Below are 19908 nucleotides of genomic sequence, written 5' to 3' on the forward strand. Positions count from 1 at the left end.
TGCACCTCATTTCATCTCCGTGCATTTGATTGTAGTCACTCCATTTCAAATTTTCTGTTTTATTCAATTTCATTTTTATTTGACCACATCTCCTTTCCACAGTGTTTGTTCAACTCTGTCCTCCAATTTCAAAATTTCATTCCCTTCCCAGAAATCTCTTTCCATTTGGGAAGCAAACCCTGGAGAAGCAGCATGGGAATCTTCAATAATAATTATTCAAAACTAAACATTAATATTGGTAAACTGCTGATGGATTTAAGCTGAATTGCTGAAGGTAGAAATGGTTTTATCTCCAGGTTTGATCAAATTTGGTGTAGCACCAACACTGGCAGCTCCTCTGCACCACCTGCATCACACACTGAGAAATTTGCTCTTCAAGAACTTCTTTCTCCTCTTTCCCATCCATTTCAAAGTGACAAGTGGTTAAATAATTTCATTTTTGTCACTTGGTATTTGCTTTTGGCCTTTCTTGTGGGTGTCATATTTGCAGGTTGGAGCACTCTGAGGCTGACAGTTAAGTGCTGCTCTTTTGAGAGGCAAATTCAGAGTTGTGTACACAATATTTAGAGCAGTTCTTGCCTGCATTTCACTGTAGTGAGCACTGAAAGAATCCCAGTGCAGGATTGTGTGTATTAATTATGAAATTATTATATTTTATAGTTGATAAGCTGCAGTTTGAGCCCCCTCTACGGAAAGAAACAGAAGCTCGGGATGAAATGGTGAGGACAAGTTTGGGTTTCCTTTATTTATTAAAATCACAGCACCTTCAATGTTTTGTGGTTCAGCCCTTAGCAGCTTGCTGGAAAAATGTTCTTATAGTTCCCTAAGTGACCCTTACTGCATTTTTCACATAAATTTTTGTTTTCCTGTTACTTATTGCTGCTTGATCTGGACATGACACCATTTCCAGGTGCTGCTTTTAACTCTAAGAAGAAGAAGAAAATAAGTTATCAACAATTGCTTTATAGTTTGTAAGATGTTGTTTTTCTTTAGAATTTGATTTTTCTGCTTGTGGATTGTTCTGCAGGGTTGGGGAATCCCTCAGGCCTCTTTGTGTGGGGTGGAAAAGGTACTTTAAAATACTTTAATTTAACAGGGGGGAAATAAAATGACAATTTCTGCACCCTCAGGTTGTGGCAGCTGGCAATGACTTTGCTTCACATTGGAATCCTTTTGTTGATGGAAGCAACAAGTAAGTGCAGATAAAACCGACTTTTATTTCTGTGACTTATTATGAAACTGAAGGAAAAATGAGTTCTGTTAAAAAAATCAAACCATAAACCATGATTCACTTTAATATTGATAAATTAAGGAGATGTTACCCAGTGTGCAGCCTTCCTTCTGCTTGGTCAGTTCTCTTGGAAAGTGACTTTTAATCTCTTTCAACCACCAGCAGTAGCTTGTTTTAAGTGTGTAGGTGGGGAGTGAAGTGTAAATGCACGACCAGGACAGCGATATAACACAGGCACAGTGAATTTCCTGCAGCAGAGCTCAGTTCAGGATCCTGCTCTGGCCTCACACTTCTCTTCTGAGCCGTGACTGTGGTTGTGACATCCTGTGACAAGGCCTGTGCACAGCCCTGAACTCGAGAAAGGGAAGGAGAAACCAGTTCTGAATGTTGAGTTTTACCAAGCTCAGTAACACTGCACCACTCCTCCTGCTGTGGCTGTCATTTATAACTCAGCCATGGGCTGTTTTGGGGTGAAATGTTTTAGGGAAAGATGTGTTTATAGCTGGTTTCCCTGGGATAAAGCAGGCCTGAAGTACAGGAGCACAACTCTCTCCAAGTTAGGACTGAATTTTTTTAGGTGTGTACCTTCTTTTTGCTGCTAAAATGTGGATTCTGCCTTTAAAGGCAATCCCTGGATTTGCAGTCAGGAGTGTGGAGGTTGAGATGTAGGGAAAGATGATATCTGGGCTCAAATCATTGCTCAGCTCAAAGGGCCTGTTTCCCATCTTTATTTGGAACTCAGCAGCAGACAGTGAATTTCTCTGGCTTTTTTTCCTGCAGATAAAAGCCTTGCATAAGCTGTCAGCTGACATTACAGCCCCCTGGAAAGCTGGTGGAGATTGCCAGCATTTGAGTCTTTTTAAACATCCTGGTTTTCCTGCTCCCAGTCTCGTTGGAGCAGGAGTTTGGGGGGCTCTGGCTCTCCCCTGCCCTGTTTTCCTCCCCTCCCTGTGCCCTGGGTTTGTTGGTGTGACCCTGCAGAGCTGTGGGTTGAAGCCTTGCTGGGATTTTCTGCAGGCAGCTGGAATCTGTGGGCTCCAGGAGCAGGGAGGGAGGGAGAGGAGCTCCTCCTGGCACAGGGACTCAAGGATTTGATCCTGTTCCTGTGGCTTTGTCTGTAGCAGGCTGTGCTAAAGCTGCAGCAAACATTCCCAGGGCTATAAATCAATAAATAGGTACAGATTCCTTTGGAAGGAGGGCAGGGACAGCAGTCCTGGATGGTAAATCCGTGCTGCTCACTTGGAAACCACTTCCAGTTGGAAAGATAAACAGGAAATGCATAACTCCTCAGTCCCAGCAGTTGTGAGTAATCCCTGGGATGTCCAGAGAGGATGTGTGCTGGGGGGTCCTGGCTTTTCATGCCCTTTGGCTTTTAGCAGAGTGGATGCTGAGGGATTGCTTTGACTTAGGAATTATTTGACTGGAAAGGGGAATACCAGAATGTGTACCTGGTGATGGAGCTGATCCCTTGGTTTTCTCACTGCAGCATTTTAAAATTACTTTTGTAAAAATGTCCTGCATTATGGAGGTGTTTATTATTAATGATTTCCATTGAATCCCAGAATGGTTTGGGCTGGAAGGGACCTCAGAGCCCACCCAGTTCCACCCCTGCCATGGCAGGGACACCTTCCACCATCCCAGCTTGTTCCAAGCCCTGTCAAACCTGGCCTTGGACATTTCCAGGGATCCAGGGGCAGCCACAGCTGCTCTGGGCAACAAGAACCTTTAAAAAATAAAGACTTTTTCTCCTTTAAATTTTTGATAGTTCCTGTTGGCAGCTGTCTGCTGCTTTCCCTCAGAAGTGACTTGCAGGGATATTTCACATTAATCCAAATTTGGCTGGCTTGTCCTGGTCATTGCCCTTTAAAGACACAGCTTGAAAATTGCCATTTTGCAAAATTTTATCAAGGTTTTTATTTTTTCTTCAAGGTTATATTTTCAGTGCTGCTTTGATCCTCTAGCCACAATTTCTTTTTTTTTTTCTTCTCCCTGGAGTAGTTTTGAAACAAAAATTCCCACTGTAGTGAGAAACAATCTGGGTCTTTTGTGTGCGTGTATAAATAAGGAAACTTCCCTTTAAAGGCTTTTCTCCATTTGTCTCCCAGTAACCTCCTCTGTTCTTTTTTTTCTCTTTTTGTATTGTACTGTTATTGACATTTCAGCAATATTTGAAATGCCAGGTAGGGAACCGAAAGCTGATGGTGTGGGAGAGAGATCCAGTGATTTTTAGTGGGTGAGGAGAAGGAAGGGACCTTACAGAGTGGAAAAGGGCTTAGTGCAGAGAATGATTTATTTTGGAAAGGGCTGGGAGATGCTTGTTGTGAAACTCAGTGACATCAGGGATGGGTTGAGTTGCACGTGTCGACCTCAGAGCTGAGCTCTTAATTTTATAAACATTCTGCCTTAGGGGACTGCTCACAAAATTTGGCGATGGGAGTGAAGATGTTGAAGAGTGAGTGGATTTCCTTCCTGTACAGTTGCTCTGCTCCAAAACCTCTTCCCTCAAAATGCTGCAGGAGGCTTTGCCCCTCACCAAGCGAGGGCTGGCTGCTCTCACAGGCCAAACACGCGCTTGGCTCCTTCCCTGATCCTCTGGAGAAACCCCAAAGCTCTGCTTTCTGCCCTGCTCGCCTTCCTGAGTTATTTTAAAGCTCCTGTGGAAGTGTCTGATACATAAAAGCAGATTTTATGTTGATGAATCCATCGGCTGTGAGCGAGGCCTGGTAGTGACAGGATGATCCTGCACAGCTCAGGTGTCAGAATCTTTGTCTGGTCCAAAATCAAGGCTGCAAAATGGAATCCCAGAATGGTTTGGTTGGAAGGGACGTTAAAAATCATCTTGTTCCACACCCCTGTCATGGCAGGGACACCTTCCACTATCCCAGGCTGCTCCAAGCCCTGTCCAGCCTGGCCTTGGACACTTCCAGGGATCCAGGGGCACCCGCAGCTGCTCTGGGCAGCCTGTGCTGGGTGCCCACCTTCACAGGGAAGATTTTCTTCCCAATATCTCACCTAAATCTATCCTTTTCCAGCTTAAAACCATTTCTCCTTGTGCTGTCACTCCAGGCCCTTGTCTAATTCCCTGCAGCCTGAGATCCAGCCCCTGAATGTTTATTCACTCACAAACTGCATATCCTTCCCCACAGATTGCTCTATAACATTGGTATTTATGAAAGAACTGGAGTTTATCAAAAACCAACATTTCTAATGAGATTAATGAGCTTCTCTCCTGCTCTTGCAATTCTAGTTTAACACTGTGTGTGCAAAGCTCTGCTCTGCCTTTTCTGTGCCTCTGGTTAATCTTATTTCCAGTGCTCAAGGAGTTCTGGGTTTGGTTTAACTCAGACAGCTGATGTCCTTTTCATTGCAGATCAACACTAAAGCGAGCTGGGCCACCCCCGCTGCCTCCCAAGGTGAGAAATGTGGGATTTAAGGGATTTAGCCAGGCTGGGATGGCCTCTTGTTCTGCATTCTGCCTGTGATACTCCACCAGAGAGGAACCTTTGAAATTATTCTGCTGTCAGATGTTTTATTTTCATGGAGCCTCAGATCTCCTGAGCTGGAAATGCCCACAGGGATCATCCAGGGCAGCTCCAGGCCCTGCACAGACCCCCCAACAATCCCAGCCTGGGCATCCCTGGGAGAAGTGTCCAAATGTCCTGGAGCTCTGGCAGCCTTGGGAATGTCACCATTCCCTGGGCAGTGCCAGCACCCTCTGGGGGCAGAACCTTTCCCTGAAATCCAACCTAAACCCCCCCTGGCACAGCTCCAGCCCTTCCCTCAGGTCCTGTCCCTTTCACCAGGAAGCTTTTTATCTTTCTTATATTGTGGTGCCCAAAATCACACACACATTAAAAAAGCTGATACATTTTTATATAGCAGCAGTCTGACTTCAATTCAGCTTTTCTGAGGTTTATCCTTCCCGGGTGCCATTCCCAATTCCTCACATTTCCCAAATAACCATTCCCCTCTTTGGTCCCTTGCAGCCCAGGATGAACAATTACCCTGAGGAAAACCTCCCAGATGACAACAGATGCCAGACAATAAAACACTTCCCAGACTCCCAGAGCAGAGCCCCAGCAGCCCACAGGAGACAGAGCATCCCAGTTTGTGGGCCCCAAGCAGATTCCTGCCCCATGGGCATGACCAGCAGCATCAGCAGCCCTGGATTGCTCACAGCCAGATACAGCGACCTGGGTAAATGCCTTACCTGTGCTAAAGCTGCCTTGGGAGAGGAATTGCTTCCAGAGCCAGCTGTTCCCAGTAGAAAATATTTTAAAAGAAGCTGATCACGAGGCAAAGTTTTCCTTTTTCCATGTGTGGTTCTTATTAGAGCCTTTGCCCCATGGTGGGGATGTTCTTCCCGAAACAAGGCCACTTTACTGTGAAAAACTTGACTTTGAAACACAGTCCCATTACTGTGATGCCTGCAGGAGAAGGAGAAAAACAATGAATGTGTGGGGAGGACCTTGCCACAGCTTTATTCTCAGTGGGATTTGTCCCAGGGAATGTTTGGGTAACGGGAATTGTGCAGCTCAGCCTGGACACTGCTGGGAAGGGTCCAGCTCCCTGAGATGTGCCTATGGAATGTCAGAGCTCATTCCTCCTCTCCAGCCCAGCACAGAGGAGAGGAGATTTTCTATTTCACTTTGTCAAATAAGCTGCAAACCATCACTGGGCTCTTTTTCAGGCAATGGGAATGGGATGCTGAAACACATCGAGGAAAACACAGAAGGACCCGGACAAATCCCTCAACTGCCACGGAAAAAGGAGAAGAGAGATTTCCCTGTAGGTGTTGGGACTCTGGGGCTGGTGTCACTGTCGTGTCCTCGAGCTGATCAGTGCACAGGAGGGGTTTTATGATCTTTCTTTCTTTCTTTCTTCCCACAGAAACCAGCAATCAATGGTTTGCCTCCAACTCCGAAGGTGCTGGTAAGAAATCCACATGCACTGGGAATTACAGAAACCTCCTCTCTCTGGTGTGGAAGGTTTATGCTGGAATAAGGCACCAACTCACTTGGGGGGATTTTCTGCATCTCACAGCCAGTTGCTTTTCCAGTGCTGAATCCACAATATTTGTTTCCATTTTTTAAAACCTTCCTGTCACTGTTCTGGATGTGAAGGGTTGGAGGCTTCCCTGGCTCCTTGAGTTGTTATCTCCAGTGGCAGCCCCTGCTTAGGAAGAGAAATAGGAAAATGTTGTAGTGATGAGAAGGTTTTTCCTGTTTTCCCTTCATCTGCCATTTTATAAGCACTCAATATTCATGTTTTTTATATTCAATAAGCAATAGTCAATATTCATATAACACAGAATAATTTAGATTGGAAAAGCCCTCTAAGATCACTGAGTCCAACCATTCCCCCAGCACTGAGCCTTGTCCCCAGGTGCCACATCCACATGGATTTTAAATCCCTCCAGGGTGTATTGTTCTTCCCCAGCAGGTACCTAAAGCTGTTGATACCATTTTGAGCCCTCTTTGAATTTTTGAATGTCCATGAATTCAAATTAAAAGCAGTGAAAGGCTGGGTGTGTTCAGCTGTGTGTGAGTAGCCAGGAAATCAACTCTTCACACTCTAAATTTGTTTCAGGTTTCAGTTTTGGTGTCTTTCAGATGGGAGCCTGTTTTTCCAAAGTCTTTGATGGTTGTCCTTTGAAGATTAATTGTGCAACTTCATGGATACATCCAGATACTAAAGGTAAAGTTATGTTAGGTCTGGTGATGGGATTGGGAAAGAAAATAAATTTGTAAAGTTATTTTAGATTTGCATTTGAAAGCTCCCAAAGTGGGAAGGGAATAATCCCTTTCCATTGATATTTCAGATCAGTACATCATCTTTGGCACAGAAGAGGGGATCTACACTCTGAATTTGAATGAACTTCACGAAGCAACCATGGAACAGGTGAGTTCTGGTGGGTTGAACACACAAAACAGATTTGGGGATATTATGGAGCAATGGACTCTGGCACTGGAGGGAAAAAGTGGATACCAGGCTCTGGGGCTTAAATGATTCCCATCAAAGCCAATAAGGAAAACCTAAAAATTATTTGTTCCCTGACCTTCCTGCATTTTTCAGTTGCTGTTTGTGTAACTCTGCTGTCAGATCTTCCATCTCCTTGGAAAACAATTCCCTTTCTCCCTCCATTGCATCCCCACTAGATGGCACATTGCAGCTCCTTGGATGTAAACCTCTCCATCATTTAATTCAGCTGCTGTTGTTAATCCCCTTTTCCTGAGCTTTCTAACCCTTTCCAAAGCCATTTCATGAAGTCAGATCTTAAATCTGGTGTTTCAGAGTCAGGATGTTCTTGGAATCTCATTCCTTGTGTGTTTTCCTGAATTATTTAATCTGACAGTCTTCTCTGGGCTTTTCCACGTGGTTTTTTATGTCCCAGTGAAGTGTTGGATGTGCCACTGGTGGATAGGGAGAACATTCACTGCATTCCAAACAAAGTTTCTTTTTCCATGAGAGCATTCCCAGCTGGCAGAGGTCAGGTGTGACCACCTCAAATCCACAGCCTTGTGTCACACCACTTGTTCCCACATTTCCTTTTATCCATTTGATGATTCCTGCCCTCCAGATTCACATTCTGAACGGTTTCTTCAACTTTTAATTCCAGTTGCATTTTCCAGAGTGCTTCCTGACTGTCCAAGGTTAATATCTCCCAGTTCCAGGAGGATATTTTTATTCCATTTGTAGTTTTTCAGTGGAAACTCTGAATAAACCCAAAGCTATGCTATTAAACAGAAAATTGCTTGGAAATACTCAGGGTTTGTGTCCAACCAATTGGTTATTTTGTTTCTACACTTTCTCCTACACCTATTTCTTACTTTGCTTGTGGAAGTGGCACACAGGACAGAGTGTTCTAGAATTATGGAATGGTTTGGAATGGAAGGGAACTTAAATCCCATCCATTCCCACCCCTGCCAAGGGCAGGGACACTTCCACTATCCCAGACTGCTCCAAGCCCATCCAGCCTGGCCTGGGATATTTATTCCAGTATTCCATGGTCTGTCTGTGCAGGGCTAAGGGTCCAGAGCAGGAATAAACAGCAATTTTAAACAGGATTTTCTCCAGTGTGGATCCCTGCAGAAATGATGGTTGGAACAGGCAGAGAAAATCACAGTTAAAAAATCCTGTGTTTCTGTTAATTTAATTCTTTCTTTTTTTACAGTTATTTCCTCGAAAGTGCACCTGGCTCTACGTTATCAACAACACCTTAATGTCCCTGTCAGGTGAGTGTAAATAGAGGGGAAATGATGAGAGAGATCAATAAACAGGAACATTTAAAGTCCAGATTGAGTGCAATGTGTTTGGTCAGTCTGGAGAAGGGAAGGATCCAGGGAGAGCTCAGAGCCCCTTGCAGGGCCTGAAGGGGCTCCAGGAGAGCTGGAGAGGGACTGGGGACAAGGGATGGAGGGACAGGACACAGGGAATGGCTCCCAGTGCCAGAGGGCAGGGATGGATGGGAGATTGGGAAGGGATTTTTCCTTGTGAGGATGAATTGTGGCTGCCCCTGGATCCCTGGCAGTGCCCAAGGCCAGGGTGGACAGGGTTTGGAGCAGCCTGGGACAGGGGAAGGTGACCCTGCCATGGCAGGGCTGGGATGGGATTTCATGTCCCTCCCAACCCAGACCACTCTGGGATTCTGTGGTCCTAAAACAAAAGCTGTGTCCCTTTGAAGGAGAATGAGGTGGCTTTCAAGCATTGCAGATCCAGCAGTTTTGCTGCTTGGATTTACTGATTCCTGGGCAATCAGTTGTGCTGGAATGGAACATTCCAGACAGGAATGAGGCACTGTGCCATGGAGGCTGATGGTGGGACTGTGCCTTTAAACCTGCAGGATTTATAAAACACTTGTCTTGGTTTATAGATGAGAAAATATCCTAATACAATTTATTGTTGTTTTATAATAACAGCCTTTAAAAAATATTTACATAAAGGTAACTGTAATGAAATGATCTTCTCTATATTCATTATGATTTGTATCTTCTTTCATTTTATTTCATATCTGGACTTGACCTACCTGACACCTGTTTGTAGAAGGTAATTTTTCCATATTGCATTTACCTGAACATTGCAGTTCTGTGCTGAAGGAGTGGCTGAGATGTCAACTGTGCCTTTCTCTCTTTCAGGAAAAACATTCCAGCTCTACTCCCATAATTTAATAGCATTGTTTGAACAAGCCAAAAAAACAGGATTAGCTGCTCATATTCAAACCCACAGATTTCCAGACAAAATATTACCAAGGTACAAACCTTTCACTTACAGACAATTATTAATAAATGAAAATAGCCATAAATTGTCTTGGTGCTGTTGAGTTGTTACATGAAGGGCCCTGACATCTGTTGCTGATGCATTTTTTGGTGATTATTATTCCAGGAAATTTGCCTTAACAACCAAGATCCCTGACACAAAAGGATGCCACAAATGCTGTATAGGTGAGCAGAAAAACCCAGCTTTGCCATTTATTTCCCTGGTCATGGCATGTCTGAAACTCTTTTTAATCTTTGTTCAGAAAAAAACCTGAGGGAATTGGGGTAGTTCAGCCTGGAAATGATCCAGAATGACCTAATTGGGGCATTTCAGTGCTTGAAGGAGCTACAGGAAAGATGGAGAGAAATTTTTTTCCAAGGGATGGAGTGCCAGGACAAGGGGGAATGGCTTCCCACTGCCAGAGGGCAGGGTTAGGTGGGATATTGGGATTAAATCCTTCCCAGAGCCCTGGCACATCCACAAACAGCATTTCTGCTTTGTCACCTTGGCTCAAGGTGTGACCCAGTTCCAGTTTGTAGAGAGGAAATCTTGAATATTTTCCACCAAGAAAGGATCAGTAGGAATAAAATCTCTGGCAGCCTGGGGAGGGCAGAGCCCCAAGTGCAGTTTGAAGGGCACAGAAAGAGTTAAAGTTTGGGAAGTTGTGGGTTTGTCTGCAGCTTGGGCTGCCTACACAACATTTGTCCTTTCCAGTGCTGGCCCTGGCGCTGTGTGAAATCAGAATCATGGAATTAGCAAGGCTGGAAAAGCCCTCTAAGATCATCCATCCATAACCCTCATCCTCAAGTGCCACATCTGCAGATCAAACCTTTCCACCCCTAAAAATTAATAGAAAGCTGCACACTTGGAGATCCTGTTCAGCTCATCTAAAGTGCCCACAACAGCCACATTTACAGATAATTCCTGAATTCCTGCTTCTGTGTCCAGCTGAGCTTAAAAAAGACACCCCCAAGGCCTGTTTCTTGTGTTTCATGAGCTGTCAGAGCTCCCCTGGAGCTTCCCACCTTCCCTGCTTGGGAATTGTTTTATTCCAATCCCAGCCTGACTCCCACAGCCCCAGGGAGAGGCACTGCAGCTTTTCTGCCCACTCAGCTTTGGAATTGGGGCTCCAGGAATGCAACTGGTTATTAATTAAAGCTGTAATTGAATTTATCTGGAATGTGCCACAATATTAATCACTGTGGATGTTGGAATGGGAAGCCAGAAGGCAACAAGTGGGAAACTGATGGAACAAGATGGGCTTTAAGGTCCCTTCCAAGCCTAATCGTGCCATGATATAATTTTATAATGCTATTTCTTAACTCATTTATAAAGCTGTAGGGTTGGGTTTTTATTTCAAGTGCATTGAACTTGCAGGGTTTTAAAATGACTGTTTTCTGTTTGTTTTATTTTCTGTAGTACGAAATCCATACACAGGCCACAAGTACCTGTGTGGTGCATTGCAGTCTGGAATTGTTCTGCTCCAGTGGTATGAGCCAATGCAGAAATTCATGTTAATAAAGGTAAGCATTTACTTCTAGTTGAGTTCAGTAATTATGCAGTTGTTGAAATAACCTTTCCAGAGTTTGTGATGGAAAGTACACCTCAGGCTGGTGCCATTTGTGGGTTGTGAACGCTTGAAAATCTGGCTGGACACATTTTGACTCAGAAAATCTTGTGACTGAAGTAATTTAAGTAATATAAAAGTCATTGAAGTGCTGGATCAAGCCCAACACTGGCAATAACAGATCCACTTCTGCCCAGCTTTAAAAGCAGTGAAAATTCTGTATATTTATACTTTGTGCATGTTGTTGCAGAGCCATTTCAAGGTAAAAGCAAATTGACAGAGGCCTGCTGATGTTTTGTTTTCCCAGCACTTTGATTTCCCCCTGCCCAGCCCTCTGAACGTGTTTGAGATGCTGGTGATCCCAGAGCAGGAGTATCCCATGGTGTGTGTGGCCATCTCCAAGGGCTCAGAGCCAAACCAGGTGGTGCAGTTTGAGACAATCAACCTGAACTCTGCATCCTCGTGGTTCACAGAGATCGGGGCAGGTGAGGCCCTTGGGCCCTCTTCCAGCTGGTTTGATGGCTGGGAATGTTGGATCTTCCTTCCTTGGAGCTGTTTGGAAACTCTTTAGGCTTGGCAGCTTCTCTGCCTGAAGCTGATCCCACATGGGGAGGGACTGGGGACAAGGGATGGAGGGACAGGACACAGGGAATGGCTCCCAGTGCCAGAGGGCAGGGATGGATGGGAGATTGGGAATTGGGAATTCCTGGCTGGGAGAATGGGGAGACCCTGGAATGGAATTCCCAGAGGATCTGTGGCTGTCCCTGGATCCCTGGCAGTGCCAAGGTCAGGCTGGACATTGGGGCTGGAGCAGCCTGGGACAGTGGGAGGTGTCCCTGCACATCCAGGGGGTGGGGTGGGATGGGATGGGATGGGATGGGATGGGATGGGATTTAAGGTAATTTCCAATCCCAGCTATTCTGGGATTCCCTCATTCTCTGTCGTGCTCACCTGCCCACATCAGTACAAACTGTCCTTAAAAATCACCTTCAATTTTCTATATTTCCTTAAGCATCAATCAGAGCCTGCTGGTTGGGTTCTCCTGCTCTTTCCTCTCTTTTCCTCCATAAAATCTCCCAGAAATGGGTTCTTGTCCCTCCTCCAGCCCTTGGGGCAGGGTTGTTATCTTCAGCTGGCTCTTAAAAAGCAAAGATTTGGGTTATTTTTAAGACCTGGTTGATACTTTGCAGCTGCTTTTCTCCTTTGCCTTTGTTGGATGTACATTTTTACCTTTAAATACTGCTTTTTAGCAGCTGTAGGAACTAACTTCATTAGTAAAAACTAGAAAAAAAAATCTATTAAACCAGTTTTTTATCATCACAATAATCTTTCCAGATGTGGTTTTATGGGAAAGGAGTGGAGGTTTAGGAATTAAAAGTCCTTTTGTTTATTGTGGGGCCTCTCTACGGAGGAAGCTGTACTGAACCATAGCATAAAATGTGTTTTCTCCAGTAAAAGTTGTGTTTTCCTATTAAATACCTGCTTTGAATTGACCAGAGAGCTTTGTCCTTCTCCCAAAACATTCTGGGATTTTAGAGCCTTTAAAAATCAGAGTATCCAAAAGAAAATAAAAACTAAAATCAGAGTAACAAAGAGCACAGTGCAAAGAGCTTGGAGGGGAGAGGGGCAGAGTCTCTTAATGTGATATAAAATATAAAATATAAAATAATCTGGTTTTTTTCTCCAGGCAATCAGCAGTTGGATGCCATTCACGTGACACAGCTGGAGAGAGACACTGTCCTGGTCTGCCTGGACAGTGAGTAACACAAAACTCTTGGATAATTCACTACACCTCGTGCAAAACTTGGGCTGCCACAGTTGTTGATTTGAACTTCACCACGAGTTTTTTGGGTTTTTTTTAACCTCCCTACATTATTAATATTTCCAAAAGATAGTATGGATAAGTGGGATTTCATTCTGGCTTTTTTAATTCCATTTTCCCTCATCACTGTGTCAGTCTAAAAACCACAGCAAGTGGCACAAAGTTTCCTGTATTTATTTGGAGAGAAAGATGCTCTTGTGTTCATTTTAGGCAAATGCTGGAGATATTAAGTTTGGGTGTTTCTTTGTGCCTGAAAGATTAAATTTATATTTTACACTTAAATCCTTTTCAGTAGAGGGTATTAATGCTCATTTTTCTCTTTCTCTTGAGAATTTGTGAAAATAGTGAATTTACAAGGGAAATTGAAGTCAAGCAAGAAATTGGCTTCTGAGCTGAGCTTTGATTTCTGCATCGAGTCAGTGGGTGAGTGATTTGCTGCTCTGGTGTCTCTCAGGGGTTTAAGAACTCACTGTTGAAATCCTGACTGGTTTCTGGTCATTTCCATAGCAATGAGAACAAAATTTGGGCAGGAAAAAGTGGTTTGGTAATACATAAATCTGTGTTAGCCTTCTAAAAGTTAAGATTTTATTTGCAGTAATAGCACATCCATTTTTTAATAGGGTAATAATATTTGAATCTAATTCTCAAGCTGCTATCTTTAGACTAGGACAGGAGTTTTTTTTAAATTTGAATTGTAGCTGTCAAACAAGAATTTCTGCTGTAATAAACTCAAAATCACAGAATTAAATCACTCAGAGCTGGCAGCTCTGTGCTCTCTCTGTCCCTGAATGGAAAACCCCCATTTTCCATCATCCATCTATTTGGAAGTAACTGTAATAATTCAGGTGATGTGTCATTTCCAGCAGCCCACGGTGCTTTGCTTGGCAGTGTTTATTTTTACACTTCCTGAGGGGTTCTCCAGAGGCATTGGGAAAACAAGGATCCAGGGAATGGGGTGTGATTGTGTCCCTCCTTTGCAGTGTGCCTTCAGGACAGTGTGCTGGCCTTCTGGAAACATGGCATGCAGGGCAAGAGCTTCAAGTCAGATGAAGTAAGTGATCTCCAGCTTAATTCCTCCTGTTCTTTATTTACCACTGGATCTTTTGGCTTTTCTCTCTGCTTCCCAAGTGAGAATATTCACATTCTGCAATGCTTAACATCAGTTCATCCATTTCAGTCCTGTACTTTGCATTAAATTGCATCTGAATGTTTCTTTTCTTCCAAGTCAGAGCAATAAATTTCCTTTTGCTGCTGAAATGGATCTGAATATCTGCATTTTTCTGCAGGTGACCCAGGAGATATCTGATGAAACCAGGGTTTTCCGCCTGCTGGGCTCAGACAGGTAATCTCCCTGCAGAAACAGAAACCTTTTGTTTTATTTAAACCAGCTTTTCTAGTTCCCAGCTGGGCCTGGCTTCCAGCCCAGCACAGCTCTGTCTGTGGGCACCAAGGGGCAGGGACAGAGATGCTCTTGGCTTGCCGCGTGCCCAGTGCACTTCTGGAAAAGCCTTCTCCTGGTTTTGGATTGTCCTGGTGAGCTGGGAATTCTCTTGGCAGCAGGCAGTTAAAAACAAACTTGGCTGCTCTGGAAGTAGCAAAGTAGAAGTCACTCAGGTTTTAATCAGTGCTCCAAATCCACACATTCCCTGTAAGATCCAGCTGATCCCTTCCAGCTGCACAGGTGGGAAGAGGTGCAGCTGTCCCCAGGTTTGCAGCAGAAGCTGCCCCAGGTTGGACACATTCACTTGTGGATTCTCAGCCAGCCAGGGGGATAAATGTAGGAATAGACAGGGATGAGTCCAGCAATCACTTCCAGTCACAGAATCCCAGGCTGGTTTGGGTTGGAAGGGTCCCTAAAGCTCATCTTGTTCTACCCCTGGGCAGAGCCACCTTCCTCTAGACCAGGTGGCCCAGAGCCTTTAGCACCCCCTGCTTTGGAATCCCTGATCCTCTGCTCCCTCATCTGGATCCCTCATTTGGAACTGCCAAACCCTTTGGTTTGTGTTTTCCATCTCTGTACAAATGGAACAGGAGCTTTTCCTGCCATTCCAGTGAGATTTGGAATCCCCTGTTCACCTTGGATCACTCCAGAACTGCTCAGGTGCAGAGTGAGGATCAGGGACAGAGGCTGTTCAGAGACTTCATTTGAAAACTCTTTGAGGAAAACAAAAGGCAGAGACAAGTTTAATCCTAAAAACAAGAGGAAGAGGTGCAGAGAAATGCTCAGCATTTGGGAGGGAGAGGGGAGGTCAAGGCCCAGCAGTGGTCAGAGTGCCAAGACAGGGAGAGAACAGTTTTGCAGAGTGGCCCACAGGAACATGATCCAGCAGGACAAAGGCAGAGATGGTGATCCCTGTGAGCCCATGAGGTGATAAATATTTAGCAGGGAGGAGAATTGTTGAGGTTGCTGATCAGATGTAGGAGGGATAAACATTTGGGCTGCAAATGATGGGATTATGGAATTACAGATTGGGTTGGAAGGGACCTTAAAAATCATCCAATTCCAACCCTTCCACTGTACCTTGTCCTTCAGTGTTTTTATCAGAAGTGATGCTGAAAAATGAGGGAACTGGTTAAAGAATGAAACACCCAGGATATCTGGGGGAACTTTGATCTCCAATTTGTAGAAACCCCTGAGTTTCCTCCTCAGGAATTACACCAAGAGCTGTTTTTTACCCCTGACTGTGAATGCCGTTTGTGTTTGGTTGCAGAGTGGTTGTGCTGGAGAGCAGGCCCACAGAAAACCCCACAGCTCACAGCAACCTGTACATCCTGGCTGGACATGAAAACAGTTACTGAGCAGCACTCACCCACCAAACAGCAGAGGGACCCAGGAGCGCCAGGAAACCAGGACTTGCCCTTTCTTGTCTTGGCAGTGGAATTGTGTTGGTTTTTAGGGTGGGAATCAATCCATTTTTGCAGCTGGGAACAGCTGGTTCTGTCTCTTGCCACTGTGTGGTTGGTTATATCGAGTTTGCTTAATAAAAGCTGAGATAAAGAGCCCTTTACTCATTAGTTCTAGGGAAACAGAGCCTTGAAACATGTTCTGCAGTAAAGGTGCCATAAACTGTTAAATATTTCCCTTCCCTTGGATTTTCCTTTTATTCTGTAGATACAGATCTAGTGCTGGCTGTTGCCCTGTTTTATACTGAGTCTTATTCTTAATAAAACAAAGATTTGTGTAGGAAGTGAAAGTATCTGCAAAGCTTTTTGGTTTTAAATCTGCCATTGGGTATGGCTTTGTATAATAGATTATTTAATCCTTATTTATTAATCTGCTGCTAGGATGGGGTAATGTCTAACTTTTAGCAAAGGAAGGTTGCAGAGCAGCTTACTTTTTTTTTTTTTTTTTACAATTGTATAAAGATTTGATTATTCTTTTTTTTCCTTGTAGGGATGTAGTGCATTACTGAGGGGTGTGTTACCGTGTTGGGTGATCCTGTATAAAAAAAAAAAAAGCCGTTTTGTACAACAAAGTATTTTGTACTGATTTTTCTGCCTGCAGAATTGCCATAAAAGGGATTTTCTTACTTCCTAGACATAGGGTGTGTGTACACAAAGTAGAATATTGATATCAGACTTGTTGCTCCTGGGTGGCTTTGTACAATATCCATGTGTGTGTGTGTGTGTGAGTGTGAAGTTGCCTGGCAGTGTGTATTTTTTATATATATATTTATACATATATATATAAAAATGTACAAAACATATATGCTTTATTTTCATAAATTAGGGATAAGCCTTGTGACATGAAAGTGGAAATTGTAGCAGGTCATCATCCTTAATGAATGAAAGTATCATGTATCCGACTGCCCACGACGTGTGGTTTATTTATGCTATTCCAGAGGGGAGCCTGGAGCCACAGCTGAGCCTGAGCAGCATTCCAGCTGCTGAGCTTTGGGAATGGCTGCTGCCCCAGCTGGGAGTATAAATAAACATGATAAGAACCAGTATTCTGTATCCAAGCTTTCATCACCTGCATTTTATTTTTTCCTTTCTCTTTCTCCATTGAAGAGTCCCATCGGTTCCTTTTGTCTTCCTCATTAATTAAAATTCTTGAGGTACCATTAAATATAGACTGACTCCAGGAGAGCATCTGGTTTTACTACCTCACATTACCCTGCTGGCTTTGATGTGAACACTCCTCGGGCAGGTGCAGTAGCAGCTCAGAAACATTGGAATTGAAGGGGTTTATTTTTTTAACTAAAAGCCTGTTCAGCTCCTGAGATCTGCTGCCTAGGAAGGAGAGGCTGGAATTCCCAGGTCATTTGAGCAGAGCAGGAAAGGTGTGTGAGAGCTGGGAGTGCTTTGGTGCTGTGTTGGCTCCGTGATCCATAATTTAACACAGAGGGAATTGTCTGGGCCCACGTGATGGCTCAGGGACAGCTCCTTACTCAGGACAGCTGCAGGTTGGGAAGGTCCAGAGGGGAAAACAGCCCTGCACACATTCAGCATTTTAGCCACTGTCATTCCAAACTAATTCTTACTGACTTGACATCCAAATCAAGTCAAACTTTTCAGTTCTGACACTGTGTCAAAGCTTAATAATTAGTAAGTGTACGGATAAAATTTACAAATCACCCCACAGAGCATGAAAAATGTGCTTTAAGGGTGGTCAGCTGGAATTGGATCAGCAGTATTAAAAGCAGGACGTGTGATTTTTGTCTTTTAATAGAGTTCTCTAGTATTGAAATTACTTCTCCACCTCAAATGGTGCCACTCCTGGTCTTCAAAACAAAAATTAAGGTGAAGTGAAGCACCAGTTGTAGATATTGTAGAGCAAACACTTTTTAATTTACCTCATTCACTACAGAAAGTAATTTCAGCTTCATCTTTGAAAACACTTAAAGGAGATCTCTAAAAGACTAGAGAAACCTGTAAATAAAATCAGAATATTTATGGGGAATAACTGGAGTAAATAACTCTTAGGTCATGACACTGTCATGCAGAAATAACGAGCTGAAAGTATTTTGTCTTTGACACGAATGGCTGGTGTTTTGCTGGATCATAAAAAATAAACTTAGGAAAATCCTTGTTGAAGCAAAGCTTTTTTAGCTGTTGAAGCATTTCTAATGGCATGTTGTGAAATGCTTTCTGCTGGTTTCATAGACAGTGGCATTTTTCTGGCATGATCTGCAAGATGCTGTTTCCTAGTGTAAAACCTCACTTTTGTTCCGTACCACAGAGCAGATTTGTGTGTTCCATAGTCAACCCAGCCAGCCTCGGTGACTCTGACCAGTATAATTTGTGTTTGACTGTTGAATTTAGTCTGGTATTGCCTGTATCTTTGTTTTTGTGGAATTTAAACCAGGCTTGAGAAAGTCTAACAGGGGGAGCTTGGGGGTAATGAAGCAAAAGCTTGCTCAGCCCCTCCTTCCTTGTTCAACATTTATCAAAATTTTAATTATTGGATGCACGACTTGAAAGCCTTAAAACAGGCTCCCAGAGCTCTTGGAAGTACAAACAGCATGGGAAGAGCAGTCTGTGGATTAATCTCTTTGGATTTCCTAACCAAGTTCCTTGCAAGTGAAAACTACAGCTGGAATTGTGCTGACATCTCTTTAAGAAAGAAAGGTGCAACACATCAGGGAGCCACAGTGTCTCTGGATGGAAAGGACAAGACTGGGAGACTCTGAAATGTGGTTTTTTTTACCTTGTTTAGTCGTTAGGTGTAACTGAGACTCATAACTGCACTCGTTCAGTTTGTGTAACCAGGCTTTGTTCCACGGGAATTTCTGTTGCAGTTCAGTCTATGCCAAATAAACTGCTTTATTTGATCCGTGGTGTGGTGACTTGCTGGGAACAATACCTTGTCAGAGGGATCTCGGGAGAATCCGGCCGCTCTCCAGGTTTTGTGGCTGCTGTGGGAAGGGCCTGGCGCCGCTGTTCTCCATCCTCCAGACTGCTGGGAGTCAGCAGCAGCTCCCAGGGGCAGCACAGGAGGGAGAAATCAGACTAGCAGGGACAAATTATTCCTGACCCAGCCCTGCTGCCAGTCACCTGGGAACAAACACTAAGGAACCACTCAGGAGATGTCTGGCTGGAAAAGCAGAGGCTGGAGTTTTACCTGGGAACAGAGCTGGGGCTGGTGGGTTTCGAAGGGCTGCTTTGAGTAGGAAAACACTCAGCTCAGCCTCGGCAGGATCTAGAGCAGTTCACATCTTGTCCTCACACTTTGGTTGATTCAGGTGCTGTATCCCAGATCTTCAGGGATCTGCTGAGGTAGAGGGAAAAAGAGGTTGAAAAAAATAATGTATGTGCCTTTGGATAACACCAAGAACTGCCAGTTACTGGCAGTTATGTTTATAAATAAATATACAGCAATATTCCTCCTCTGCTGGAGATTGTTATCTATGGGGGTCAGTCTCAAAAGCTGGAATGTGAGGACTGCGCATCCCTGATGAATGTGGCTTGGGAAGAAAAAGAATTAGTGGATCTTTGTTCTGAGCTGGGAAGCACCTCCGGAAAGGACTGGGGAGGGGGGAGGCAGGAGATGGAGTGAGATGCCCACATTTATATTCAGATCTAATACTGAAAGCAATTACCCTCACAAAAGGCCACCTTGGTCAGGGGATGAGGAGAGGGATGAGGAGCCAGGGTCCCAGGTGGGTGCACCAGGAAAGAGAACAGGAGGGGCAGGGATGGAAAAGCTGGACCGAAGGAAGGGTCTGGCTGCTGGCAGGAGCCCATTCAGTGACAGAGACCTGAGATAATGGAGCAGTGGGAAGATGTTCCAGGAAAACCTCTGGGTGCCAGAGGGAAGCGCGGGCGCTGCTTGAGGCTGGCAGACCCTGTGGAAGTGTCCTTGTCCTCTTCCAACCCCGCCGGAAAACGGAGTCAAACCTAGCGATCCTCTGGAAAGGCGGAGAGGGGCAAAGACAGCATGATCATGGCAGGGGGGTTGGAGCTGGATGCTCTTTAAGCTCCCTTCCAGCCCAATCCATGAGTGGTTCTGTGGCTCCATGAAGCCGGGGGGGATCGTCAGGCGCGGAGTCAGCGTGTGGCCCGGCGGCTGCCATGGGGATCCCCCGCTCC

General features: G+C 44.5%; 1 protein-coding gene and 1 long non-coding RNA gene across 3 annotated transcripts in view; one reads left to right on the top strand and one right to left on the bottom strand.

Moving 5' to 3' along the window:
• MAP4K5 (mitogen-activated protein kinase kinase kinase kinase 5) overlaps positions 1-18650 on the top strand; it is a 56840-nt gene extending 38190 nt beyond the window's left edge. Inside the window, exons 14-33 of one of the 2 annotated variants that reach the window (XM_015630991.3) lie at positions 661-719; positions 1131-1192; positions 3639-3683; positions 4602-4644; positions 5218-5428; positions 5922-6019; positions 6122-6163; positions 6844-6928; positions 7053-7132; positions 8406-8466; positions 9275-9277; positions 9367-9481; positions 9614-9672; positions 10907-11010; positions 11362-11539; positions 12742-12810; positions 13207-13299; positions 13857-13927; positions 14163-14218; positions 15588-18650. In XM_015630991.3, the coding sequence (XP_015486477.1) occupies positions 661-719; positions 1131-1192; positions 3639-3683; positions 4602-4644; positions 5218-5428; positions 5922-6019; positions 6122-6163; positions 6844-6928; positions 7053-7132; positions 8406-8466; positions 9275-9277; positions 9367-9481; positions 9614-9672; positions 10907-11010; positions 11362-11539; positions 12742-12810; positions 13207-13299; positions 13857-13927; positions 14163-14218; positions 15588-15675 (1622 nt within the window). In that variant the 3' untranslated portion in view covers positions 15676-18650. The remainder of the gene's footprint in view (positions 1-660; positions 720-1130; positions 1193-3638; positions 3684-4601; positions 4645-5217; positions 5429-5921; positions 6020-6121; positions 6164-6843; positions 6929-7052; positions 7133-8405; positions 8467-9274; positions 9278-9366; positions 9482-9613; positions 9673-10906; positions 11011-11361; positions 11540-12741; positions 12811-13206; positions 13300-13856; positions 13928-14162; positions 14219-15587) is intronic. The other variant, XM_015630992.1, reaches the window with a different exon arrangement.
• Positions 18509-19894, bottom strand: LOC107205906. The gene is made up of 2 exons (XR_001522191.2): positions 19578-19894; positions 18509-19087 (listed from the first exon to the last, which is right to left on the bottom strand). It is a non-coding gene; the product is annotated as an uncharacterized LOC107205906 (long non-coding RNA).
• Between the last annotated feature and the right edge of the window lie 14 nt (positions 19895-19908).

This window comes from Parus major, chromosome 5 (assembly GCF_001522545.3).
Source record: "Parus major isolate Abel chromosome 5, Parus_major1.1, whole genome shotgun sequence".
Lineage (NCBI taxonomy): Eukaryota > Metazoa > Chordata > Aves > Passeriformes > Paridae > Parus > Parus major.